Source organism: Thermoascus crustaceus (genome assembly GCF_041956765.1).
Source record: "Thermoascus crustaceus strain CBS 181.67 unplaced genomic scaffold VTN00scaffold_2, whole genome shotgun sequence".
Lineage (NCBI taxonomy): Eukaryota > Fungi > Ascomycota > Eurotiomycetes > Eurotiales > Thermoascaceae > Thermoascus > Thermoascus crustaceus.
Genome location: NW_027192528.1, coordinates 1,688,084 through 1,713,294, shown reverse-complemented (window position 1 = coordinate 1,713,294; position 25,211 = coordinate 1,688,084). Strand labels below are relative to the sequence as shown.

Genomic DNA, 25,211 nt, shown 5'->3' with positions numbered 1-25,211 from the left:
TAGTCGTAGCTCGCGCTATTAGATCGTCTTTTTTCAAACAGGCCCATTGCATTCCAGTCCCCGCATTCCTCACTCTAGGAATTGCCTACCAACCTGTTAGGGTGATAATATGGTAACAGCAGACACTACCAGTGCCCCACTCGCACAACATGTGGATAGTCGACGTGTTTGTGTACCCATTATCCCAACGCCCCCTCTATGGTCGTGAAATAGAAAAAGAACGCCGAGATTTTTCGTTTGATGGTCCGAGTTGAAGCCACCGGTCACGTCGTATACATGAGAAGAAAACCAGCTTAACCTCTCCGAGAAAAGAAATTCTCATCCTTGTTTTCGTGCTTTTTCCTTTTTCTTTTGGGTAGTCTCTGCTGCACGACATTACCGCCTGTAAAAAGATATAGTAGAAGCTTGTTCTCGACAGAATGGTGTATCAGCGGAGCTAGACATCACGATAATCGCACAAGCGCATCAGCGGGGCCCAGAGATGGCCAAAACAAAGAGAAATAATGGCCGGTTCACGAATTCGTGCTCATCCGATGTACGATCGGAACCGCGCTAGGCGGCAAGCTGCCCATCTCGGTGACGACCATGTCCACATATTCGGCCGGGGTGACATCGTACATGATATTGAGGAGCTGCAGGTTCGGCGTGTCCCTCCAGTCCTTGAGCGGAGAAGAGGAAGATTTACTCAGGCTCGAGCCCGCTCCTGTCTCAGCATTGCTGGAACTCTGAGCCTTGCCGCTGCCACCTTTACCACCCTGACTGGATTCAGTTGAGGCTGCCGCCGGGTCAGGCAAGCCGGTAATCTGTTGCGGCGAGTTGGTAGCGACCAGCTCATCTGCATCCGCGATCTCATTGACGACGATACTGTCGAGTGCGACACGGTCCGTAAACTTGACCGTCTCACAGCAGACGATGACAGGGATTTCAACTCCGCCGGAGCGTTCCTTAGCCGACATGGCAACAAGGGCAGTTCCGACGCGCGAGTACAGTCTGCCATTGCTAGTCATGGCATGCGCGCCCAGGAAGACCTTGGTGGCATCCTTGATCGCATGGCTAATGCCGTGGATGAGGGAATACTGGACCTCCAGGCCTGCATTGGCCAGCGCACGAGCGAGGTTCTTTCCCTCAAAGAGGGGGCGGGAGTCAATGATGGACACGCGGAACTTCTTGCCCTGCTTATGCGCGGTGAGCAGGGTCTGCTTGACGATGGAGCTGCCTGCAAAGGTGACGATGACATCGCCATCCTGGATCTTCTGCGCAGCGCTGGTCGCGATCACCTGGTCTGCAACAGTGATCTTTTCACGGATAAAGTTGTCGATAAACTCGCACAACGAAGCCTTTGCGGTGGCCTCGGGAACAGAGGGGTCGACGGAGGAGATGGATAGCTTCAGAGCACGGATGGCATTACCCTGGCTGATAGAGAGGGGACGGCACGTAGAGAGGTAGGTGATCTGGTGCGAGAGATGGGTCGTCAAGTGACGGGCCAGGGATGTGCCCAAAGGTGTGGTGTAGGACTCAATGACCTAGAGAAGATCGAATGTGAGACGAAAGCTGCAAGACTCAATTATCAGAGAACATGAACATACCCGCTTGAATGCAAGCAACGTCGCTACACATCGTGCGCTGCTTCCACAGACGACGTAGTCCCTCATCTGCAGGCCCAGCGCCAGCACAGCAGGATGGACCTCCTTCCCAGCACCTGCAATAGTCGTCCTCCTCTGCTGTCCATACAGATGTCCAAAAACTGCAACCTTCTTATCATCCTTCTGCTCGACGGGCCCCGCCGCAGCGACCTGTGCGGCTCCATGCCGGATGGGCAGCTGCCTCTGGCCCTTCTGTGCTGCCGCAGCGTCTTTGCCTCCCTGCGGACCCTTCTTCGCCGGTGTCTGTGCCTGTCCATGCTGCTGCTGAGCGGCAGCACCGCCGGCCTTTTCTCTCTCGAGCTTCTCCCTTGCTCTCCTGGCGGCCTTCTCGGCCTTGGCCCTCTTCTTTAGCTCCGCACCGGACAGCTTCTCTGTGCCACCAACGGCTCCCCCCTCAGCGGAGGCGTCCGCTGGCTTGGGCTGCTTCGCAGGCTTCGACGACGCACCGTTCATCCCGTTGGCGTTGCTGGTGGAAGACTCTTGCTTCTGCTTTTGTGGCTTCTGCTCTCGTTTTTGCTCGGCGGGCGCAGCGGGGGCCGGGGCTGGGGCCTGAGCCGGGGGCGCGGAAGTTAGCTCTGGATCGGAAGAATTCGCCATGTCTGTCGGGCTTGCTAGAGGAGGAGCGCAGACGACCGGAGGGGCATTGGACGATTCAGGTGGGAAAGGAGGTGGTTGTGGAGAGCGAGTGGAGGACTGACTCACCCGGCGGTGATGCCACCAGCGGAACGCCCGCGCCCAGAGCCCCATGGCTGCAGCGGTTCAACCCTAACCAGCGAGTAGCTTTACATCACCGATCAGCGACCCTGCATTGCTTTATATCTACCGGCTTATCCTCCGTATGACTCAACGCCAGGCTGTGTCTGCGTGGATAGCAAATCAAGCTCTCCCCGGGCTCTCTCCCCGAGGCTTCCTAGGCCGAGTCCATCAAACCAGGTACTAGGCATTCATAGAACAATAGGAATCGTCTTCATCAGCTCATCACTCATAACAAAGGCATAGGTATTTAATACAGGGAATTATCGTTTTCAGACCAATCCTCCTTGCTGACTGAGGCATTCATAGCATAACCGAAATAACCATACCCATCCCAGCTTATTGATAAAACCCAGCACCAGTATCCTAACTCCTATCCTACCCTGTCCCTCATTAACATGCTATCCTCCCAAGTACCATTCCTTATTAATCTTCCATATTACTCCAAGCCTCGTGCCTTGGTCCATCATCGATAATTGACCAATACATCACCAAAAGCCCGTCGTTTGCGGGCGTCAGGTTTCTTCGTGATACGGAACATCTCATGATCGGCTGCAATCTTCTTTTGGAACAGACTGATGTCGCGGAGGAGTTCTTCCATGTCCGCCTGCATCTCCTGAGCCTCGGTCTGGGTGGCCTCGTCTCGGATAGTGCTCTCCTCGTCAAAGACCGGCTCTGACTCTACCGGAGCGTTGTTTTCTTTCTCTGTCTCGTCATCATCATCTCCCTTGTCCTGGACGAAGGCCAGGCTATTCCTACGCTTCTCAACGATAACTGGGGGAATCGGGTTCTTCAGACTGTCAAGAGCAAGCTTCAGGTGATTACGAAGCGCTTCGTTCTCCGTCTGGAGCCGTCGGATCTTGCACTCGCTGACCATCTTGGTCTCCTCCATCAGGCGCTGAAGCTTCTCCACTTTCTGCTGATATTCCTCAAGCTTTTCATTCTGAAGCTCGCTCTCCCGCTTGTTGACGGCTGCCTGGCTGACGCTAAGCTGCAGAGCACGGATCGTCTCAGCCATCTCAGCGATCTGCGCATCGCGCTCCGCTGCGGAAACATGGTCCTGGTTAACAATGGCACGAGTGCGAATGTGCTTCGCTTGGTCGGCGTAGCGGAGAGTAGACAATGTCTCCTCGTAGTCTGTCGGAGAAATACAAGCGATCATGGCCGTCTTCGAGTTACCGCCCAGGCTGTCTTTCAACAACCATGTGAGGATGGAATCGCGGTACGGCACCACGTCCCTATGCTTCCTTCCACCAGGTCGATTCTGCTTAGGATCAGCCAAGGCAGCAATGACCCTACCAAGCGTAGTCAGCGACTTGTTGATATTGGAACCTTCGCGGAGTCTCTGGCCCGTGGCCTCTGTCGACTTGGCACGTTCAGATCCAGCAAGGTCCACCAGTCTAATACGGGCTGTCCTCTCTGTAGTCTCGTCAGTTGAGATGTCATGGTGTATCTGCTTGAGCATAATGGTAAAGACTGCATGGGATCGCGAAGAAGTATCATTCATCTTGGTGCTGGCAGTCGTCCGAGACAAGTCCCCTTTCCTCATGTACTTCATGATCTCCGCAAAGCTTCTGACAGGCACTTCTGTTAGATCCTTGACATACGGTCCGTCCGTTGGGGACTCGCGGATTTTGAGATAATAAGGTGTGTCGGTACGAGGCACGAGCAGGTCACGTACATGCTCGTTGTACACCTCAAAGTACGAAACGCGAACGTTGTAGCTGATATCTGGGGACTGTGAGTTCTCAATGCGCTGGAAAAGATCCTCGCAGGTGCGCGGGATCAAGCCGGGCTGCTCCGGGATGCCCATCATTGTATAACTCTTTCCTGAGCCCGTCTGGCCGTAAGCAAAGATGCAAGTGTGATATCCTTCAAAATTGTGGTCCAAGAACTCTTCCCCAAGGGACTTGTACACATCCTCCTGAGTGGCATAGTGTTCGTCGTCCTCGTTGTGGGACCAAAAGGAATTGTCGAAGGTGAAGTTTTTATCCTCGATGATCTTACCACGGGACTGCGATTTTGGCTTTCCGGCATTTGGCGCCTTGAGCTTGGTCGTCTGGGTGCGCGGGTCCATGGAGATCAAGCATTCAGACCCCTTTTCAATCTCTGTCGTATCAAGCATTCAAGTCAGCACTGGTGAAAAACAGTCTCCTTGTCTTGTAAAATTGCTCCAGAACGCGCATAATAAACCGAGACGACATACCTCTAGCCAAGAACTTCCTAACCCTCACTACAACCTTAACATTACCCCCTGGGTTAGGACTCCCAACTCCATCCTGACGTCCCGCCGGCACCACCACACTCTCCCTGGCCCGCAACGACGGACTGGAGGCACTGGACCTTAGAGCCGCTGAGGATGCCATCGAGAAGGTCGTAGGTACAGTATTTCCACTGACCGCCGAGGCTCCGGACATCGAAGAGGTCGAGCACAGTGAGCCAGGTCCGGGTCCGAGCCCATGGCTGCTGCGGCTAAAGAAACGCGAATCCAGTGTCATTTCCCTGTTATTGTTCTCCATAAATAACTGTACAAGCAGAGAGATGAGGTCGCGTTGTCGACAGACAAGATGGTGGTACATGCATGCAGAAGATGTAGGTATGTAGAAAGAAAGTAGTAGAAAAGGAAACGAGTGACTGAGATTGCCTGTTGTTTGTCGCTACAGTACCTTTCTGTCCGTCTGTTGATGTTGTCTGCCGCTCTGTCTGTCACAGCCTCCCTCCCTGCTTTGTATGTATTCATGTACGGACGGACGGACGGTGACACAGGGACCGAAACCTGTTGACACAGCGATTATTGCTAAGATTAGCTTTTACCACAGCACAACGGGACATCAAACGTCAACGGACCTGACAGGGTCGGGATCGGGGACATGCAGTCAGTCTATTTTGGAACTTACCCTTTCAATAGAACGGAGATAAAGGGGAAACTCGACACCTACTTTTCTTCCCCCCCTTCATGCACTGGGGCATGTTACACACTGATCTGCAGTCTGCAAAAATGATTCCCATGTGTTGGCATGTAATAGAAACTATTGTACATACTAGATATTCTTGTAAGGCAAGGGATGGAGGTGGAGGAACATGCGGGACAGATCGTTTGCCTTTTCCCGGAAATGGTTAAGCGTGGGTGCACTGACTGGTGGGGGGAAGCGTGGCCGTGGGGCCTTATGCTGGGTTGCTATGGCGATCATCGCATAGGGCCTTGTTAGCACGACTATCAACAGCAAAAATTCCTTTCTAGGCTGCACCGGAGGGACTGGAGGCCCCCATTTATGGATCGTCTGTAGCAGCTACTGCATTCGCGCCATTGCTTGCATGCTAGGGCTTAGTTTAAAGCTATATAAACCTATATGGCACTAAATAATGGGACCGCTCGACGTTGGAATTATATATATACATATTTAAGACTCCTCAGCATTCATCCTTGATTGTGAGTATCGATCGCAAATAGATTTCATCGCCTCTGTTTGTGGAGAAATAGTTTTCTTTGTTTCACATACCGGACGGATTGGGAACCTGAGACCATCAAGTACGGTCTAGGTGAACAGCGCCTCGTTTGAGGAATTCACTGAGTACTCTAAGATCTCAGGCGCTCTCAGCTGCTAATACTGCGAGTCATATACCAAGAGAAATATTACCAATTGTAAGCCAGTCATTCATAGTCTTCGTGTTCTGCTGCATGATTACGGTGCATGCGGTAGCTAGGATCTAGAATCTATACTTACATTCTATGCAACATAAACCTCATAACAATATTCCAAGATAGACACAGATAGATGGACGAATGTATGCATGATCAAAGGAAAAGAATATCAAAGAAGAGGGCATCCAAAAGAACCCAACTCTACCCGATAAATATCACGCAAGTCCCTTCCCCAGCAACACCTCCCCAACTTCCTTGAGCAGAGGTTCGCCCTTCAGAACCTCCACCTTGCTCTTCTCCTTCACCGTATCTGCGATCCCCATCGCCTTGCAGATATCGATCACTGCACCGTCCATCGGAGCCGCGTACACGAAGAGCCCGAGCGCAAAAAGCATCCCATGCAGCGCCTCCACGCACTCCTCCTCCTTCCCGATGGCTTCCAGCAGCGACGCCACCAGCTCGACCTGGTCGCTCTCTGTCAGTTTGTCTGGACGGGTATCGAATCGCTCGTTGTGGTTGAATGCCGCCAGGTTGAATGCGAGTGAGGCGGCTACGACGCGCAGGTTTGTGTGCTCATCAAGTAGGGATCCGGTGATCAGCTTGATACAGGTTTCCCGCAGGCGCTGGTTCGAGATAATCTGCTCGGGATAGAGGGTTGAGCTGAAGAGGTTGCAGGCGAGCTGGAGCATGACGATGCGGAGGTTGTAGGGGGCGGAGGTAAGATCATCGGAGGCCGAGAACAGGGTGAGCAATGTCTTGTGGTCGGGTTCCTGGGCGAAGAAGCCGCTGACTCTGGGATCCAGGAAGGCCAGACGGATGAGGTCGACTAAAGCAAAGCGGATATCGATTGGTACCGTAGGATAGGTCGACTGAAGAAACGAGGCCAGGGAGTCAAGATTTGGAATCGGTGTTTCCGCAGGAGCACTCAGGCCTCTCGATTTGGCAAATTCGACGACGGATTGGATTGTTGGGTCATTCGCGTGTTCTCCGATCTTGTGCTTCAGCTTGTCAAGTGGAGGCACCTTGTTGTACGTGACGTAGCTGATAATCTTCCTCTGCAGACTTGGTAATCTCAGTTGAGTGTGTGGGTGAGGGGGGAAGGCCATCTGGATAAGCATCCGGACGTTGCCTCTGAGCTGGGCGGGATTGGCGCCGCTCCATTCGTTCTCTTTTTGTCCCTTGAGGAAAGTCATAAAGGTTGGAGTCGCGCGGACGCCATATTTCGCGCTCACATCGTAGGCATAGTTGAGATCGACCTTGATCAAGACAGCCTTATCTCCAGCCTCCTCTGCCAATTCATCGTATGTTGGATATACAATCTTGCACGGCGCACATGTGGAGGAGGTAAAGAAAATGACTGCACAGGAATTCGACGCAGCGGCCAGCTGTTCTTCCAGCTGTTGCAAGTTGCTAACGTTGCGGACGTATCCTGCACGGGGAGCCGACGAATGGCTGCCGGAGGAGGATGACCCCGTCCCATTCCCTGCTGTATGCTGCGTCGATGACCCTCCCGGTCTTGCATTAGGTGCTTGGGCATCTTGGCCGATGTCAGCCTGAGTGACTCCACGCAGGGCCGCTTCAATCTGAGGCTTCATCATCTGCCCGAACGGCGTGCTGAGGAATGTTTGGGGCAAGCTCCTGATATGCTCTGGGATCCCTTTCCCGAGAAGGAACATCGAGAGGTCATGCGTGAAGTTGTTGCAGTTATGCAGGAAGAGATCATACGACTGCAACAGGAATATCAGCATTATCACATCAACGGATAAAGTCCCAGTGAACGCAACTGCCCTACCTCCGGGGTATAGACTTTAGCCAATGAGTCCAGATATTCTTGTATCACGTCGTTGGGGAGCTCCGTCTTCCCCATATGTAGTTTTTCCATAGGCTGGCCATGGTGTGTAGTGCCCGGTACCTTTCTCTGAATGCCTTGCCCGAAGAAATATTCCACGCCACCAAAGACGAGGGAAGTATGATATATCGCGTCGATCTGTACGCCCGTTAAGGCGAGGGAATACTATTATCGTAGGCTAATTAGAAGGTGCGAGTGCCTAGAACATCAAGGGGAACGTACTTGACGAGCCAAGCCCTGTATTCCATGTTAGCAAATGCTGTTCAAAGAAGTGTACAGATCTACGGCATTGACTCCACCTTCGAAAGGTCATAGACATACAGCTCGACATCCATATTGGCGTTGTAGAGCAAGCGGGAGGCCTCCAAACTACGTACTCGGCTTATGTTGAAGCGACGAGCTGCGCGACTCGTAAACTAGAGTGGAAGTATGCAAACAGACGTGGAGGGGTAAACAGACGACCGCTATATGCTTCTGTCGCGGGGCGAAACTGGCTCTAGGCACGGACACATCACGTCAGCGGTCCGAGCCCGTGCGGACGAACAGGCCGGGATCCCGATCTCCGCTCTCCGTCCGCCGGTTCCTGCATGCGCTGTACATGCGAAGTACGCCCATACAGAAGCCTCACTCCAAGATGCGATAGCAGATCTGTCATCTCTGCATGGTAGAGCATAGGCAGCAAGATGGTATGTTGCCCTTTGCTATATTTCTATTATCAGACATGCTGACCAGTATCTCCCCCTAACAGCCCCCGAAACGGCGCGGCGGTGGCACCGCGACAGCTGCCCCGAAAGTAAAGAAGGGCCGGCAGTCCAAGCTGGCCAAGGAGAACGATATCACTGCAGAAGAAGAGAACGAGATCAAGGAAGCGTTCCATCTCTTTTCAACCACGAACGAAGAATTCGAAGATGAGAAGGAGGGTGTGATCCGCACCGAAGACGTCCGGAGAGCGCTTGTGTATGTCTACCATGCCCAATACTTATATCTCAGGATCTTTGTGCATAGATATAGAATCTAACGTGGGTATCTCTACAGTGCCCTCGGCCTTCCCCCATCCAACCCCCGTGAACTATCCTCCATCCTCTCTGCCCTCGACCCCACCCACACCGGCTTCGTCCCCTACGGCCCCTTCCTCTCCATCGCCGCAGCAAAGCTGCACTCCCGCGACGCTGATGCTCTCTCCGAAGAAGTCGATACTGCGTATCGCCTGTTCACGCGCGGTACGGATGGTCCGATCACCCTGGGACACCTGCGCCGCATTGCCCGTGATCTGAAGGAGGACAGTGTTGGCGACGATCTGCTGAGGGATATGATCCTGGAGGCGAACGGTGGTGCGGGCGTGCAGGCTGGTGTGACATTAGAGCAGTTCCGAGATGTGATGTCCAGGGCGGGAGTGTTTTGAGTTTTGAGTTTGCGGTTTGATTTCTAGTTCGGTATTCATACCTGGGAACGGCGTTGGTGGTGTTCTATTGGGGCCGTGTCTTGCCGTCAGAAACTCGACTTTTATCGATGGACTTACATCTTGACAAGCACTGTTTTAGTAACTTTGGGTTCAGCGAAGGCATCCTGGGACGCAATATTCAGGCTGATCCCTGATCAGGATTTCGGGAGGGTGCTGTTCTGTCAAGATAACTTTGCTATGCTATGAAGCATCCAGATACTGTACATATTAGTTCCGTTCCACTACGCTTAAGATATCCGCTCAAAATTACCTAGCTCTCATTTTTTGTGAGATGGTGGCAATATTATCGTGCCATTTGTAACACTAATCGCTTCCTGTAAATGGCCGCCAATAAAAGAAAAAGGTAGATAACAGCCAGAAAGTTAGATATACATTCGCGTCATTATTATTCGGTTCTTTCATGTACTCTACAAACAGCCAACCCTGCCGATTCAAAATCACCGTGCTAAAAGCCCAAGATCCTCTTCCCCCGAAAATAGAAATGCAATCTCCCATCTGCTCCACACGCGCACGCTCATCGATAGCACGCCTCTCTCAGATGGGAGACAGTGTGCCTGCCAGCCGCCTTGATTACTGATGATCCAAGAAAAACCGGGATTCTTTATAGTACATGCGTTTCAAAAAGAAATTTCCCATTATGACCATCCATTTCACCCGTTACACTACAAAGAGAATGATGTGAACCGGATAAAGACCAACGCCTCTCTAACAATATGACTTGTCCTCCTGGGTATCACTAATATCATTGTGTAGGTGCCAATGCATGCTAGTAATCGTATTGAAACAGTGCTAAATTGCCGTGACCATTGATGGCGGTCGAATGGAGTCCGATGGCTCTCCGCTGCCTTCGTTGCTTCTCTCGGCTGTGGATGCCCTCAGCACCGGCGAAACAGACTGGACATTATCAGCAGGTGTCTCGCGCTTTGATGGTGGCGACGGGCTAGATGATGCTGTGGACGTCCGTGATGCTACAGACGTATCGAAGTCGACGGATTCTGACCCGTTAGAAGACAACTCATCTTGAGTTGATGTTTCCGTAGTGATTGGTTCACTGGCCGGAGTGGCATGTTTCAGAGTCCCCATGCCAGGAGAAGAATCGGGGCCGTCGACTTCTGTATGTTCCTCCTCACTAAATTCGGATTTCGTGCCATTAGGAAGTCCATGCTCCGACATGGACGATTCGACCGACTCATAGAACAGCATGAAGACACCTCCCTGAGACATCACGCTTCGTTCGCTGACCATTTGTACATCATCATCACTCAGCCGAAACCAACGCTCAGACCTCTCTTTCTCTCCGTCCGCTTGGAGTACGGCCTCGGGAACAGTGGTGGGAAACAGGTGCAATGGATATTTCCTGTAGCATATGTAATGCCCATTTTCGTGTCTGCCGTAGTGTGTGATGACAGCTCGCAATTCGTATCGCCTGTCAAGGACTTCAACACTTGTACCGGGCCGTGGAAGCATGGATTCTTGTGGATCGATATCCCATTTTTCTGGAGCATCATCACCCTGGTCCACAGACTTTGTTCCCAAACACCACTCGTCAAGATTCAACGTCTTCGGGAACCTAACGTCCGCGTAGTTCTTCCTCAGAACTCCGGTAGTTTCATCGAATAGACTACGATTGACATGGATAACAAGGGACTTTGGAGCTCTTGCGATCACTGCTTGTCTTGACTTCGTCGTGGACACTCGGTTTTTGGACGGGATGTGGCATTTTTTCGAGAGCGTCTTCTCCGCAAAGTCCTCATCCTCAAGAGCTTCTTCAACAGCCTGCAATCTAGCCCGTGCAGAACTCTTGAGCGCATCCGATAGCTTCGGTGAGTCTGATGAACTACCAGCAAGCCCGGTATCATCTTCAATTTGCCTCAGCAAATGACGGAGTTGCTCCTGGGTACGCAATAGGGTGCACTTGGCACATTCAACTCCTTCGATAGGCTCCAGATTCATGTATTCATCTAGGCAATCGCGAATGTCATACTCCCAATTTTTCCCAAGGGGAACGGTCAGACAGTTGAAGGGAATGAGAGATAATCCTTCTGTCCAGCCACACCTCATGCAGCCTACCCGTTGTGCTAGCAGACCTTCTAGAGGGTTTCTAGGCGAGGAAGTCTGTTCGGATACCTGACCGCGGGATTTCTCGTCGTCGGGATTCCCGGATGCTGAAGCGACTCCGACGACATGTTCTTGGGGACCAGCCATTTTTAGACCAAGGTTCCTTGTTTTCCCTCTCAAGGCTTGCAGGATTTCTCGGTCGATCTGATCTACGATTTTCGAGAAGTATTCCTGCGCATCCTGTTGTTGCCAGCTGCTCATTGACTTTAGGTCTGGTGGTGTCCACAACCTCTGTCCGTGATATGATGGACTGTTGAGTCGCTCTATTATGTCTTTCAGAGCGATATGTGTCGATAACGACCCTTTTCCCGCGAACTCCTTGATGTTACGTTCGAGAAAAGCATCCAGTGATCGTAACGATGCCAAGCCCTGTATGATACTGTTCTGATAGCAGGAGTTGTCCCAGTTGCCCAACCCAGGTGGCATGGTCTCCTTCCCACCTAACAATGCGTTCCCAAATCCCGACAAGCTTCTCGCGCGCGGAAAGAGGAAGTAGAACGAACTGCCGTCAAGGCCGAGGATGCGCCGCATGGCTTCGCTCTTCGCTTGGAAAGTAGACATATTCATCTTGTCTCCACGTCTGTTGGGGGTATCCGGCTTTGTGTGCTTCCCGTCCAGGGCAAATACGATGCGCGACGGAGTCAGATAGACAATGATGTACCAGAGAGCTTGCGAGACGGTGAAGGGGAGAACGTCGAGATAGACGAGGATGCAGTATAAAAATAGACCCGACGCAAGAACGTACGCGATGGCCGGACTGCTCTGGATCTGCTGGAGAGTTAGGTCATAGCGATTGCTGCTCGCGCTGTTCAAGGGATTCCGAGCGTGGATGTAGTACCTCTCCGGGCGAGCGTTCATGGCTAGAGGTCAAAAGCAGACGGCTGCCGGATAGAGGTGAGGATTCGAGGATCATGAGAGCTTCCAGGTATTGTCAGCCATCAACTATTCACGACATTTACCTGCTTGTGAGACCTTCATAGGAGACGGGTTCTGGGGAACATCGAAGGTACCACTCGCCTCTTAGCGGTTAGATGGGCAAGCCAGCCGGCTGCGCTCTAGGTCGCTGTCCGCAGCCGGAAAACTTTTATCGATAGGCGATACGAGCAAAGCTTGGAGCCACAAGTTGTTTGTCGCAGATAATTGACCAACTCGCAAAAATGGCGAAGACACCCAAAGTGAAAGGGGGCCAACGTGAGTATCTACTGCAGACGAAAGAGGCATCATTCTAATTTCTGCATAGCAAAGTCAATACATTCCCGTGCCGCAAGGCGGGCTGTATCACCGTCCGTCGACCTCGACAAATCATTAACCTCTCTTCCGCGACCTGAGCCCTCCAATTTCTCAGCTCTCGCCGCGCAGTCAAATGCCAGCGTGTCCAAGAAGAAGAAAAATAAGGCTAAAACTCGAGCGCAAAAGCTACGGCAGCAAAAGGGCATTGAGAGAGCAGAGGTCGTCATGGATCAGTTAGAGAAAAAAGTAGCCAAGAGTGTTGGGAAAGGGAAAAAAGTGAAGGCGCGAAAGGTTGGAGGCTCCCTTTGCTGTTATGCACCCGTCGCGCGTCATTCTGCTTGTCGGCATGGGCTAATTCTTCAAAAGGCGGCTTGGGAAGAACTAAACAGAAAACCAGTCAAGGTGTCAGAGAATCCTGTGGAGACTGACGGCCAGGCTCCAGATGAGGTCATGGACGATGGCGAGCTACACCCAGAGCCCGAGAAATCTCTTACACATTCAACAGCTTTCTCTGCCGTGGCACAAAATCCAGTGGCCGATGAACATGCGGAACCTGACGAAGACGATGAAATCACCTGAAGGCGGATAAACATTATGCATGAACTTGTCTGAGCACTAACATTTCGCTGGCTACTTCTTCGGTCTAAGTTGGTTGATCATCCGGTCGATTTCACTGACCGCCGGTCCTGAAGCCCTCGTTCTGAGAACCTCGAGGGTACTGACATCTTTTGCTCTGAAAGCCTCTTCCGCAGCCTTGACAACCATTCCGCATTTAACCCACATTTCGATTCTGTCAGCGACTGGCAAATTAGTGCACTTGGGGACAAAGATCGAGGCAAGCTTGGTGTTTCCAGCGCCTAATATTTCGTTATAGAAAGGCTATTGCCTCACATGTCAGCATATACTTCAACAATGGTAGAGCAGGGAATGAGCATCCAGAGCGGCTCACCTCCCATCCTATTGGGGATTTCTTAGCTGTGCCAATTTCTTCCAACTCTCCCCAGTCACGTTTGGCGACCAATGCCCTCAGCCTTACCCACCAATATGTCTTCTCAGGCATCTTAAATTCATTCTGCACCTTCTGTGCCCTTTTGCCATAGCCAGATTGGATCAGCCTGTAGACTGTTTCATTAACACTCAATCCGACATATTCAGTGCCATCCGCGATATCCTTGTCCAGGGCTTCTTGAACTTTGAGCAGCTGTGCAGCCTCAGAAAGCGACTTTTGCTGCGATAACACGGCTGCATCCTTTGAGTCCGCTAGCAAGCGCGACGCCAGATGGAGTTTGTCTGTTTTGCCTTTAACATCGGTCTGATCGAGGGCTTCTGCAAGCAGAATGTTTGAACCGTCGATGGGCCGGTCGTCCTGGTAGTAGAGGTCTTTGAGCAAATCGGTATCCTCTTCTCTAGCAGAGGTTTCCACAAGTGCCGAAGCCATGGGCCGGCTGTTGATCATTCTAAAAAAGCTCGCCAGAGGAAGCTTTTCTTTAGATGTAAAAGAACATAATACACAAGATCAGTATCCCCACTCTCAAGTGCCTTGTCTAGTGCTATTTCATCTTCCTCCATAGTCAATAGCAACGGCACCTGCTTACCCGCCCGCGGTTCATGGTTCAGTAGCTGAGTAGCTAGATGGGTGCGTCCCTCGTCATAAGCAGATTGAGCGATCAACTCAAAGGATATACCCGGCTTTCCTTCCAGTCTCTGCACGACGAGTTTGCAGACAGCATCATCGTTGGCAGTAGAGAGCTTCACTTTTTGACTGGCCCAATGGACGTATATCCTATCGGCCGGGATGTGAAGGTATTCAGATATTCGAATCGCAAGTAGATACTCGTGTCGATTTACGAGACGTTCAACAAGCTTCTCGGGAGTCAGGCGCATGTACTGTTCGTAAGACATTGGGAGACCGATCTGATAGTCCCGAACTGCTTTCAACACTCGAAGTTTCTCTGTCATCTCCACGAACTCATCGCTGTTGTATAGTTCTAGGACTGATTTGCCAAAAGACGCGGCCTTCAAGAGCTTCTTTTGCCAATATGGATCGAACTCATGACCAGCGGCTTTGACGCAGGTATCGACGGCCTCGGGAAGGCTTGGCCGGATTCTTTGAATGTTCTCATCCGCCTTTGGCGATTTCTTTTCCAGTTGATCCACCGCATCAAGAAGGACTGATGCAGGAGATGTAGACCCAAGTCGGAAAACTTCCTCCGTCACATCTTAATCTATTAGCGAAAATGAAGGATTCGGTTCAAGATAGCAGGACTCACCTGGGACCTTGTGTAGAAACTCGCATGCATCATTAGTAATCAGCCGCACCCCATCAAAGTCTGGAATTACATGGACGCGACCATCGTAGAAATATCTGCATCTGTTAGCAACGCTTTGAATCAAATAGCTGCCGGATTTCTTACTTGGAAGATGCACCGTTCGGCCCCACAATATGGATCTCATCTTCCCATGCAAGAATAACTGCATCGTTCCCACACCACTCAACGGTCTTAGGGGGTGTCTTAGCCTTGGAATCATATTCGCTAAATTTGTTCTGGAAATCACTGCTGACGACCCAGACTTTCCCGTCGCCCGTGAAAAGAGCCACAAATCGGCCAGTTGGAGAGACACTCACGTGCTTGAATGGGCCATTCTGGAGCATTCTGTCTTCTGCATCTGTAGCATCAACAACATAAATTGTCTTATCAACTGCAAGCAAGACTTCCACAGAGCGGGAAAGTGCATAAGCCGGAGGTATTAATGACCATGATGAAACCTCTCCTTCGGGACAGGTTGCCAGCAACTTCGGCCGAGGCTCATCATACTGAGATACAGCAATCAGCTGGTTGTTAGAAAGCAATGCGACGAAGCCAGATGACCAGAACCGGCAGGCCCTAACTCCGTACTCCTCGGCGCCCTGTGATAGAAAATTAGTTAGCTGCAACAGCGACAATAGAGATACTCAGACATACATTTCCTAAAGAAAATGGAGAGAAGTCTCCATGCAAGCCAAAATAGCGTCGTACTGTGCCGTCCTCGGTCACAACAAGGAGCTCTTCGTCATCGGACCAGCCGAGTCCCCGAATGGACCCATACTCCCACTGTGACACATTAGCCTTTGAGACTTCACAACAAAGGCAGTCAACCAACGTTTATTTGACTGATAAGTTTTCCTGAACATGAGTAAATGTCAATACTAGACCTGGCAGTCTGCGCATCGCGGTATCTGTATATCTTGCTCTCGTCGCGATACAGGGCTAATCGAATTATCAGCAACCGACCCTAGATGTCATATACAATGTACTTGTCCAGCCATACCAATAGCACCTCCATAAGGGGCCCCAGCAATGATGAAGTTCTCTAGTTCTAGATCCTCATCAAAGATCGCATCGTATACCCGCACCTTCCTGTAGAATCTATCCCCCACTCTCTCCCAATCAGCTAAAGGGTTGGAAGGAGCCATTGATGATCCAGTTTCCACATCAAAGCACTTGCAGTCGCATTAACTCCTTGATCATCCTGTCGACATGTCCCGTCCTCCCTTGTGAATCAGTAGAAAGTAGCACCGTGATGTTGCCTGTGGGAGAGCTCCACATGTCCGTAACATTAACCGCCTGTCTGCGCTAAACCGTATATAACGTTAGTGCCAAAACTAGGCGGTTATAGCCGACCGCCTGACCTCACCGCCTACCTAATCAATTGTAGCCGTTAATAACTGTTGGCAGTAACTTTAATAACTTCCTGTTACATTGCCATCATCTTAGCTCTCTCTTCCTCGCACTCACACATCACAGACAAGATGGAATCTCTAGATATCGTTGATCTAGTTCCAGAGCTGTCTGATCTTGAGCTTGCTATTTTCCTCTCCCTTGTCGCTCGTGAACACTGCCTTATCGAAACAAAGAAAGATGCTATCGATGACGTTGCTAAGGAACTGGCACTGGTACTGCCTTGTTGTGTTCCTCTTGAAGTTGTCCAGGATGGCTCACAACGTCGTGTATAGATCTGTCTGAACACCTTTAATCTCTCCTGTGTTATCCTGGACTGCTCTTCTGAAACTTCTCTTGACAACTTTGGCAATGGGATGCTCGTCTCAGATGCCAGAAGGGTTGACCACCATGGATCATCGATCGGCACACGTGGTGTACCTGACTTGGTATGTCTTCTCCTGTTCGAATCAACTTGTTATTTTTCCCTTTTTTATCCTTTTTATACTTCTCGGAATTATCGAAGATGACCGCTCCCTTATCGTGTCTCTTCACACATTTTCCGGCTATTCTGTGTTCATACTCGGCAACCTTTTGTGTTTACGTGGACCAGGTAGCCATGAATATTGAGGTTGCTTATATGAAGCACTTATGTTCTCTTTCCAAGAAGTTTCCATGTCTTTTCTTATTCGTTGGCCTTTTTCTATCCCATTGTTCTTGCATAGTAACTAACGAAAACATTAGTCCAGTGACTATCCTTCGTTTCGGAGTATTCAAGAGTCCAGAGAGTACTCCAGGTCTGGTATGAAAGGCAATTACCTTGATGATAAAAGGGTTGCCAACGTCGTCATTGCGAAAAATTTCAATCGTACCGACGAGCACGTTCAGATTCACGTCCTGGAGGTATATGATAACCACTCTTTTTCATTGATAAGTTTCTAACCTAGCATGAGCAGATTTTGCGTTCGAAGCGGATATTTACCAAGACAGCGGTTCACAGCACGCCCAAGGCTTTCCTCTTTATACCCGTTGTAGCATCAAACGATAATGACCTTCGACCCTTGTCTTTAAACAAACACCTGGTTCGTGTTCCTCGAGCAGACTAGAAAGTCATAATGTCATGCTTATGTTGTATAGAATGACCATATTTTCATCTCGCACGTTCACGATCCTCAGGATGGCTACCCAAACCTAGAAGAAGATGACAAATGGCTTTCTGATGATCGTGCATCAATTTCATCCGTCATCCGAAAGTCGGACACCAAGTCGCAGAAAAGACTTGCCATGAGGCACAAGATAGACGAAGAGGTAACCACTTTCGCTGGATCCCGGTCTCCCATGATATTAGGATTATCCAATCGTAACTTTCTCTAACGGGTATGACAGGCCATAACGAAGTTCCAGCAGCTCAGCGACAACGTCACCGTCTGCGCAGAAGTAACTCGCTATCTTCAGGATATCGTTGTGTTTCTCAGGCTCAATCGTGCTGTTGCCGGAGGTGTATCTGCCAAAGCGACCTTTCACCTCTTCCGGCTCTCAAAGTTAGTGGTTCATATTGTTGTTCCTAGTCCAATGCACTTACAAGTGGATAGATGTCTCGCTCCGTTACACGGCATAGACTACCTGACCCCGTCGATTGTGGCTTTGGCAGCGAAGAAAGTATATCGACATCGAATAATCGTTGCTAGTGCAGAAAACGATCGCAGCTTGCAGTACGGCAGCAATCCAATCGTGGTGTCCCGGCTCCTGATGGGTGTTAGCCCAGAGACGATTATCGACGACATTATAGGGGAAGTCGAAGCCCCCTTGTGAGCAGCTTGATTATATAATCCTCTCGATGTATGCCTAGGTATATCTAGGCAAGTTTTTTTTATATATTTTATTCCAGGTGCAGCCCCGCTAGTGGGCAACCCTGTGTTTCCTCCCCGCTTCGCGACGCGGGAAGAGGGTGATAACCTCTTTATATAACTATGCCTAGTTATATCTAGGCATATCTTCTTTTTTATATATATTTTATACCTGGTTCTGCCCCAATAGCGGGCAAACCTAGGTCGATTGCTTGGGGCGCGGGAGGAGGATTGGGAGGCTCCATGGAGTTTCCATGGAGCCTCCCCCCTATGTACATAGGTAAGTTACCATGACATGTTTCCTCAATGTGTTTATACCTACCTCGTCTTTTTCCCTTTGCTCCTCTTCCTTTATTGCTTGCTGGAAGGCTTGACGGTGCATGTTGACAGGATTTTGTTGCTTGAATGATGGAAGTCAGTCTATAACTCACCAGCGTCCTCCCAAGTCCATCACACTCTATCTCACCCTCCCTCAGCACCTTTACATCTCAGAAAAAGTTCTTGTGACTCGACCACCAGAGCTGTCTAACCAAAGCTGGCGATCTCGCTTTACTTGATGACGTCTCCGCGCAGCTCCCACGTTATAAAATCCACTTCTACTCCCCTCTCTTGGCCCAGGCTTCTGAACAGAGCTCCTCCAACCTTCATCATACGAATCCCGTTCCCTGCTACACCCTGTTGTGTTTATCACTTCACCTAGTCAATCCCCTTCTCCTCCTTCTATTCCCTACTTTCGATCCTCTACTTCCTTCTTCACACCTTCGGTGTCTTATATTTTGAACCTCGAACGTCCTCCTGTCCCCTCGCGTCGTCTCGTCTTTTCTTACTTTCTGCTATCTCCCGCCTTCCTTCTGTGTTCCCTTCTCACTTTCGATCTTACCTTCAACTCCAACCTTCAGCCTCTCCAAAATCTTCGTGTCGACCCGCCCACTATCGCCTATTCTCCTGGCCTTACGTCTCCTGAGTCCTCTGATTCCCCTCTTTGAGAATCCGCGTCCTTGATCTCCTTTCGACTCTCTCCACATCATCTCCTAAAGCTTAGTCCCTGACGCGAGAGAATCATCAGAAATGGCTTTTACCAATAGCCAGAGGCAGCCGTTCGTTGTCCTAGTTTTATTCTTGTTGCCGCCCCCACCCCCTCCCCAGTGCCTGTGTTTCCTCCCACGGCCCCTGCTGGCCCCGTCGCCGCCGCCGCCGCACCCGCCCCTGCGCAGGGGCCGGTTTTCCGACCGAACTCTCCCCCGGACATGTATATATGTCCATTGATTCCAAATGCAAGGGTATCTAATGACATTTACGGTTCTTCTGCTTATTCGGGTTTCTGTTTCTCCCATTATGTGACTGCCAGTGATTAGGGTCACAAGCCGTTATGTGTTCTGTTTCAATAAGCAAACTCCCCAAATTTGTCGCTCTGCATCTAGTTACCCTTTGAAAATACCATCTAGTCTGTCTGCCTTTTGATGCAGATTCACTGACCATTCACTTCGAACAGTCACATGTTACTCCGCCATGGCCAATCCCGGAAAATCTTTCTGAGGACAATCTCCCGCCTGGCTGGACGTATACGAACCCCGCCATCGACTACGGTTATGGCGTGGGGTTCTATCCTCCGATGGACTCTTATATGTTACAAAGTGGGAGAGACGGAAGCAGGACTGGTACCGGGAGGTCAGGGAGGACAATGAGATCTTTCGGCTGTGTATGTGATAGCATTTCATCCAGTATCATCGTACTTGTACTGACTTTTTGCAATAGGGAACGCGGCCCAGTTCGCAGATGCTGAGCGACTCGCTCGAGACCTTGGTCGAATAACTGATGACAGGACCGGACCGTGAAGTCTTGCCGGCTATCTTCATCTGTATTGGGATATAAGCCCTTGCTGTGCGTCTATCTTCTCCCCGACTACACCTCTACTTCTCTCCCTAGCACGCACCGCTTTCTTCCTTTCAGAGATCTACCCCCCACGAGGCTGGCTGTCTTCATCTCCCTTTTCTCAAGAGTCCATGGCTGTTCTACGCGTCTACTTTCTCTCCGACCATACCTCTACTTCTCTCTCCGACGCGTCTGGCTTGACCTATCATCTCCTCCATCCAGAGACCTCCGCCTTTAGTACGGCTATCTTCACTTGCCTCTCGTACGATCTTCGACTCTCAAGGCAATCTGACGATCCTGGATTCTATCATCCCTTCTTTAAATAGACATCCCGTGTCTTGTTCACCTATCCGAGCCACCGATACTCGTCTCACTTCCTTATCTACTCTTTTCTTCTTGGACGGTTTCTGTTGGCATCATGGATGAACATGGAGTTAGCTCTGTTTTTCTTTGCAGCATTTGTCTTAGCGTTCCTCTTCCATTCTTGTGATTCCTAGTGATAACTGGCGTCTTCGGTAGGATTTTATTATATCACGTCCTATTATTCTTGTCTGACCACGAGGTCGTGATAATATATGCAATGAGATACGATAATGACCCAAAAAAAATCTTCGTCCTCAGTGAATAACCTCAGTGCATGTAAGCGAGAACTATGTTCCCTATGATACCTAGTCAACGTCTGGGTTCCTGGGAGCCGTAGACGGTTTCCTTGGGAGCGAAACAATCATATCCGCATCCAAGGCTCGTGGATTCCCTGGGACGCTTTAGGGTGAATGCGGTAACGAGAGAACTACATTTCTTGAACCATGCTTCCTTCAGCTTCCCCGCATTCAAGATTTGTTGTCCCAGCTCATCATACCATTATGACAAGGAGCATTCTTGCTTTTGTTCGAATTTGTCGAATCTAAACGCACCTGACGGAACTCACCAAACGTGACGGGATCTTCCAACGAACGCCTTCCTCGCAGACGGGCGGGAAGGCCCTGCGCTTTCCTGGTTCATTCACTGGACGGGAGCTTTCCCTGTGTTAGGCTCCCCGCGCTGCCTTTGGAGGTCTGTTATAGGAGGAGGCTTTGGACTTCCTCACCACAGGTTGCATGCAAACCGCTCCGACTTGACACTTTGAGGTACAGAGACAAGATCACCCAGGAAAACGAGCTCCTCCCCAAGGAGGAGAAGAAGAATTCGACAAATCTACGAGAGATACGCGAGCGTGCTGCCTAGAATAACAAGTCCACCATGAACAAAGTCAGGTTGAACGAGGATGGCGATCCCATCTTCTATGTAAGTGTGATTCATTCCCATCCTGCTGAGCGGTTTTGGATCTCTGCAGAGGCATTTCTGTGCCTCGTTGATTCGTTCCTTAGAATGTGATATCCTGACAAGCGTTTTACCTCGCGTGTTTACCTCCATTGCTGAAACGGACAACTATTTGACGTTGATAACTCGTCAAGCTCATCGTTTATTACTCCTCTATCGCAAACACCCTAGCTCCCGTTCACTTGCTACCATTTTCTATATCTCCTTCTCCTTGTTTTAGCAGCTATGCTGATCACTCTCTTTCTCTTGAGTAGTTGCTAGAGATCGATTTCCCCTTCAGCTACCCAGCCCAGCTGACCGGTGAGCTGAAACTCAAATTCCTCTACCTAGTCAAACAATTCTTCCAGCTCCAGAATCTGTGGGAGGTCCAGCTCAGAGACCACAGGAACTACTGGAACATACAAGCTGCGTACGAGTTCTGGTGTGAGCATGGCACCAAAACTGTCCACGGAAGACAGTTCGGCTGGAGTGAACGGTGGCTCCTCGACGCCCTGAACGAAGTCAGAGAGGAGATCCACAAGCTGGAGGAAACCGCGGACCAGATCAAGAATGCCAAAGCCAAAGCGGCCAAGAGGAATAGGCGTCTGTTGAGAGGGATGCCGATCGGTCGTGATAAGGGGAAAGATGGGAGAAAGATGCAACAACGTGGTGATTCCTCCAACAGTGAGACTGAGCCTGAGCCTGAATCGCCAACTCATAAGCCTCCTCGACGTCCTCCTGGGCTTCAGGGGAATAAGAGGTTGATCGTTCCAGGCTTGGGAACAAGGGAGCGTCCGATAATGATTGTCCAGGAGTCAGATGGAGAGCATCCAAACCAGATGGACGTTACTTGGAGGGACAGAGTCCATCAGGAGAATGTTGACCCTCGTGTTCTTTCTTCGCCAGACGTCCGCGTTCACAACAAGGCTAGCAAAAGCCCAGAGCACGTAGGCCACCAGCATAAGAGTGGGGGGTCTGGCAAGAATCCAAGCCCTACGACGCCAGTCACGGAATGTGCAAACAGCAATGGCTCGACATCCACGTCCCCTAGCAAGAAGCGATCGCGAAACAGGGACTCTGGTCTAGAAGGTCGTCCCAGGAAGTCGCCTAAGCATCACTCGAACTCCCACGCGGGAAGCGAGAGCAGCGGCTGCGAAGGCGGCTGCGAAGGCGGCTGCAGCCTCAGTCTGATAGACGAGGAGGATTGAAAAAAGAACTTTGACCGATTTGAATAATGATTCATTCGTTCCTCAGCCTCCTCGTTCTTACCTAAAGTTTCGTTTATCTGGCCGTCTCATGTTTCACAAGTCATTTTTCGGTTGATTTCGTTCCAGACATATCATACCCTGCTTTACATGTTTATTTCTTCGATAAACTGGAGAAGGACACTGTTGAGTTCTTTCTCTAGATACTAGGTAGGCGTTCGGTGGTTATCTGAAATCGAATATTATCTGTTCTATTTGTTGTCGCGTAACACAAGCTCAAATAATGGGAAAGTTGTCCAGGAAGCCATGGTAAGGTTTGATATTGCGACGGCATACCTGCAAGTTTCTACCATTGTGTCTGTACTGTACGTATAGCAGCTCTCAACGGGTTGGTCGTTTCATTTATCACTGGATTGCATCGAGTGTGTGTTAGCATAAAGCTTAGGTAGCGAGAATTATGAATTATGGCTTCTGTAAGCTTCACACTAAAATTCTCGATTCCCTTTATCTCAAGCCAAACTGAGTTGCTTCGTCTTTCCATCAATAGACAAAAACGTAAAATGTACATACATGAGACTTATGTCAATGTAAACATGAAAAAAATAAGGACTCCGCTGGTGATATATATATACATGATTGTTCTGACTGGGCTCCATTCTGAGATCGTCGTAGGGATACATAGAGAATGGGGATACTTGTCTTCTCTTTTTATCGGATTGGATTCGTCTCCGGTGGAAAAGGGCAAGGCAGAGCAAGGCATGGGATCCGAAACTGTAGGTCTTTGCAGGTTTCCGATCATCATATCGTGTCGCGTCCGTGTTGATTGATTGACTCGTTCAATTCTTTCGTTTTACGGAATATAGTCCTTCGACCCGTTTCGTGCTCGTTCTCATTCCGTTGCGTTGCGTTAACTTCGGCTGATCTCACCTCACCGCCGCGCCCTCAAAAACATCTCCCCCGGCTCGAACTTCTTCGTCTCCCCTTCGCTTGGCTCGGGCTCAATCTCAACGGTGATCGCCGAAACCCCCGCCGCATCCATGGTCCTCCTCCACTCGGCCAGGATGACGTCCATCTCGGTCTTCATGTCGCCCGCGATGGCGTCCATCTTGATGTCGTTGCGGTCGTAGCCGAAGGGGTCTTCGAGCTGGGAGCCGATCCCTTCGATGCCGTACAGGGTGAAGATGACGAGGGTGACGATGGGGACGGCCCACCAACCGAGCTCGTCGACCATGGCGAAGGGGAGGACGCAGCAGAAGAGGGCGAGGACTTGTTTTTGGTGGATCCTATATTCCCATTACACTGTTAGTATACAAGATACATATTCCTTTTTTTGGAAATTTGAGATGAGCAGAGGGGAAGGGAGGGGGGCTTACAAATGAGCAACCGGAATCGGGGTCAACTTGATCGTCTCCATCCGTCCGTACGCATCGATCAACGTATTCAGCTGCGCCTGCATCTGGCTCGCCCCGGGGGCATGAAACCACCCCCGGTCGACCCCCCTCTTGATGAACCCATCCACAAAGAACGTCAACTGCAGCGGCAGTCCCAGTCCATCACCCTCATGGCCCTCCAATCCCTCCGGCAAGAGACTCGCGTAGTCGATGTTGAACACCGACCCCCCGTTGTCCGTCACGTCGTTGCCCACGGCCGCCCCGAGCGTCCACGCCGCGCCCCATTCAGCGCGGAGGTGGTTCTTCACGGCGAAGGGGATGGCCATGAGGATGCGGACGGTGCGCTCGATGTCGGCCCGCTCCGCGGGGGTCATGGGCGTCGCGGTGGTGTAGCTGTTGGTGAGGATGGTGCGGACGAGGTTGCGGATGGAGGTGTTCATGGTGTTCAGGCTGTTGCGGCCATCCCAGAAGCGGTTGTAGGAGGTTTGGTTCCGGAAGACGAGCATCAGACCGACGACGATGGAGAGGGAGGGGATCTATATACAGATTCACGTTCGTTAGTATGTACTGTACGATGTATGATCAGAGGTGTTTATGAGAGGTTTCTTACGATCGTCGAAGGCAACCCAACGCTCTCCAAGACATTGGTATCCAGGTACACGACCAAGGCCGTGAACAGCGCATGGCAAACCACCGGTACGATAATAGCGCCGTGGACAGCTCCTTTGATGAATCGGAAAACGAGAGGCCATCTGTATAGGTACCCAACGGTGAATTGGAAGTTAGCCAGAGCACAGCAACGCAGGAAATAACCGCAATGCTACTGATAGTAAAGTACTACTGAGCAAGTAGAGGGGAGTATATACCTTCTCGGTTTCTGCCGACTCGACAGCAGCAGCGGGTGGGTGGTTCTCCGCTCGTGATGACCCCCGTTGGAGAAGGTGCTGTACCCCGTGTCCTGGCGGCTGTGTGGAAGTAAGGTCATGATGCTTCAAGCCTGATAATAATAATGTTGCTCTGGCTGACGAGAGCCAGACAGCACGGGGTGCTGTTGACCGTGGAGGTAGTGGGGTTAAGCGGTGAGACTGATAAGTTCACGTTTCTTATGGATGTAAAGACACAAGATATAGTAGAACGTTGTAAATATACAATACTGTACAATAACAAGAACTGCGGACCGCAGAGACAGCTATCTCAAGTC

The 25,211-nt window shown here is 50.6% G+C and overlaps 11 protein-coding genes across 11 annotated transcripts; 4 read left to right on the top strand and 7 right to left on the bottom strand.

The window, feature by feature from the left end:
- Positions 1-512: 512 nt before the first annotated feature.
- VTN00DRAFT_4142 (uncharacterized protein) lies at positions 513-2,390 on the bottom strand (the record flags this gene model as incomplete). Its single annotated transcript, XM_069430538.1, has 2 exons — positions 513-1,523; positions 1,587-2,390. 2 exons carry the CDS (start codon positions 2,388-2,390, stop codon positions 513-515), a joined length of 1,815 nt encoding a protein of 604 aa, XP_069289663.1.
- A 472-nt stretch (positions 2,391-2,862) lies between these two features.
- VTN00DRAFT_4141 (uncharacterized protein) lies at positions 2,863-5,136 on the bottom strand (the record flags this gene model as incomplete). Its single annotated transcript, XM_069430537.1, has 3 exons — positions 2,863-4,505; positions 4,603-4,898; positions 5,063-5,136. 3 exons carry the CDS (start codon positions 5,134-5,136, stop codon positions 2,863-2,865), a joined length of 2,013 nt encoding a protein of 670 aa, XP_069289662.1.
- A 1,118-nt stretch (positions 5,137-6,254) lies between these two features.
- VTN00DRAFT_4140 (uncharacterized protein) lies at positions 6,255-8,223 on the bottom strand (the record flags this gene model as incomplete). Its single annotated transcript, XM_069430536.1, has 4 exons — positions 6,255-7,766; positions 7,832-8,053; positions 8,111-8,125; positions 8,188-8,223. 4 exons carry the CDS (start codon positions 8,221-8,223, stop codon positions 6,255-6,257), a joined length of 1,785 nt encoding a protein of 594 aa, XP_069289661.1.
- A 348-nt stretch (positions 8,224-8,571) lies between these two features.
- Positions 8,572-9,290, top strand: VTN00DRAFT_4139 (uncharacterized protein; the record flags this gene model as incomplete). Its single annotated transcript, XM_069430534.1, has 3 exons — positions 8,572-8,574; positions 8,637-8,845; positions 8,924-9,290. 3 exons carry the CDS (start codon positions 8,572-8,574, stop codon positions 9,288-9,290), a joined length of 579 nt encoding a protein of 192 aa, XP_069289660.1.
- Positions 9,291-10,139: 849 nt separating this feature from the next.
- VTN00DRAFT_4138 (uncharacterized protein) lies at positions 10,140-12,326 on the bottom strand (the record flags this gene model as incomplete). Its single annotated transcript, XM_069430533.1, has 1 exon — positions 10,140-12,326. The coding sequence occupies one exon, from the start codon at positions 12,324-12,326 to the stop codon at positions 10,140-10,142; it is 2,187 nt and encodes a 728-aa protein (XP_069289659.1).
- Positions 12,327-12,625: 299 nt separating this feature from the next.
- On the top strand, positions 12,626-13,277 carry VTN00DRAFT_4137 (uncharacterized protein; the record flags this gene model as incomplete). The annotated part of the gene is made up of 3 exons (XM_069430532.1): positions 12,626-12,659; positions 12,709-12,989; positions 13,065-13,277. The coding sequence occupies 3 exons, from the start codon at positions 12,626-12,628 to the stop codon at positions 13,275-13,277; spliced, it is 528 nt and encodes a 175-aa protein (XP_069289658.1).
- Positions 13,278-13,328: 51 nt separating this feature from the next.
- VTN00DRAFT_4136 (uncharacterized protein) lies at positions 13,329-16,152 on the bottom strand (the record flags this gene model as incomplete). Its single annotated transcript, XM_069430531.1, has 8 exons — positions 13,329-13,577; positions 13,648-14,155; positions 14,209-14,917; positions 14,969-15,063; positions 15,113-15,606; positions 15,662-15,790; positions 15,840-15,946; positions 16,008-16,152. The coding sequence occupies 8 exons, from the start codon at positions 16,150-16,152 to the stop codon at positions 13,329-13,331; spliced, it is 2,436 nt and encodes an 811-aa protein (XP_069289657.1).
- A 336-nt stretch (positions 16,153-16,488) lies between these two features.
- Positions 16,489-18,208, top strand: VTN00DRAFT_4135 (uncharacterized protein; the record flags this gene model as incomplete). The annotated part of the gene is made up of 7 exons (XM_069430530.1): positions 16,489-16,632; positions 16,693-16,845; positions 17,141-17,299; positions 17,350-17,478; positions 17,534-17,704; positions 17,783-17,937; positions 17,989-18,208. The coding sequence occupies 7 exons, from the start codon at positions 16,489-16,491 to the stop codon at positions 18,206-18,208; spliced, it is 1,131 nt and encodes a 376-aa protein (XP_069289656.1).
- A 1,534-nt stretch (positions 18,209-19,742) lies between these two features.
- Positions 19,743-20,099, bottom strand: VTN00DRAFT_4134 (uncharacterized protein; the record flags this gene model as incomplete). The annotated part of the gene is made up of 2 exons (XM_069430529.1): positions 19,743-19,938; positions 19,987-20,099. The coding sequence occupies 2 exons, from the start codon at positions 20,097-20,099 to the stop codon at positions 19,743-19,745; spliced, it is 309 nt and encodes a 102-aa protein (XP_069289655.1).
- Positions 20,100-21,354: 1,255 nt separating this feature from the next.
- VTN00DRAFT_4133 (uncharacterized protein) lies at positions 21,355-22,622 on the top strand (the record flags this gene model as incomplete). Its single annotated transcript, XM_069430528.1, has 2 exons — positions 21,355-21,399; positions 21,690-22,622. 2 exons carry the CDS (start codon positions 21,355-21,357, stop codon positions 22,620-22,622), a joined length of 978 nt encoding a protein of 325 aa, XP_069289654.1.
- A 925-nt stretch (positions 22,623-23,547) lies between these two features.
- VTN00DRAFT_4132 (uncharacterized protein) lies at positions 23,548-24,995 on the bottom strand (the record flags this gene model as incomplete). Its single annotated transcript, XM_069430527.1, has 4 exons — positions 23,548-23,902; positions 23,993-24,546; positions 24,621-24,762; positions 24,877-24,995. The coding sequence occupies 4 exons, from the start codon at positions 24,993-24,995 to the stop codon at positions 23,548-23,550; spliced, it is 1,170 nt and encodes a 389-aa protein (XP_069289653.1).
- Positions 24,996-25,211: the final 216 nt, after the last annotated feature.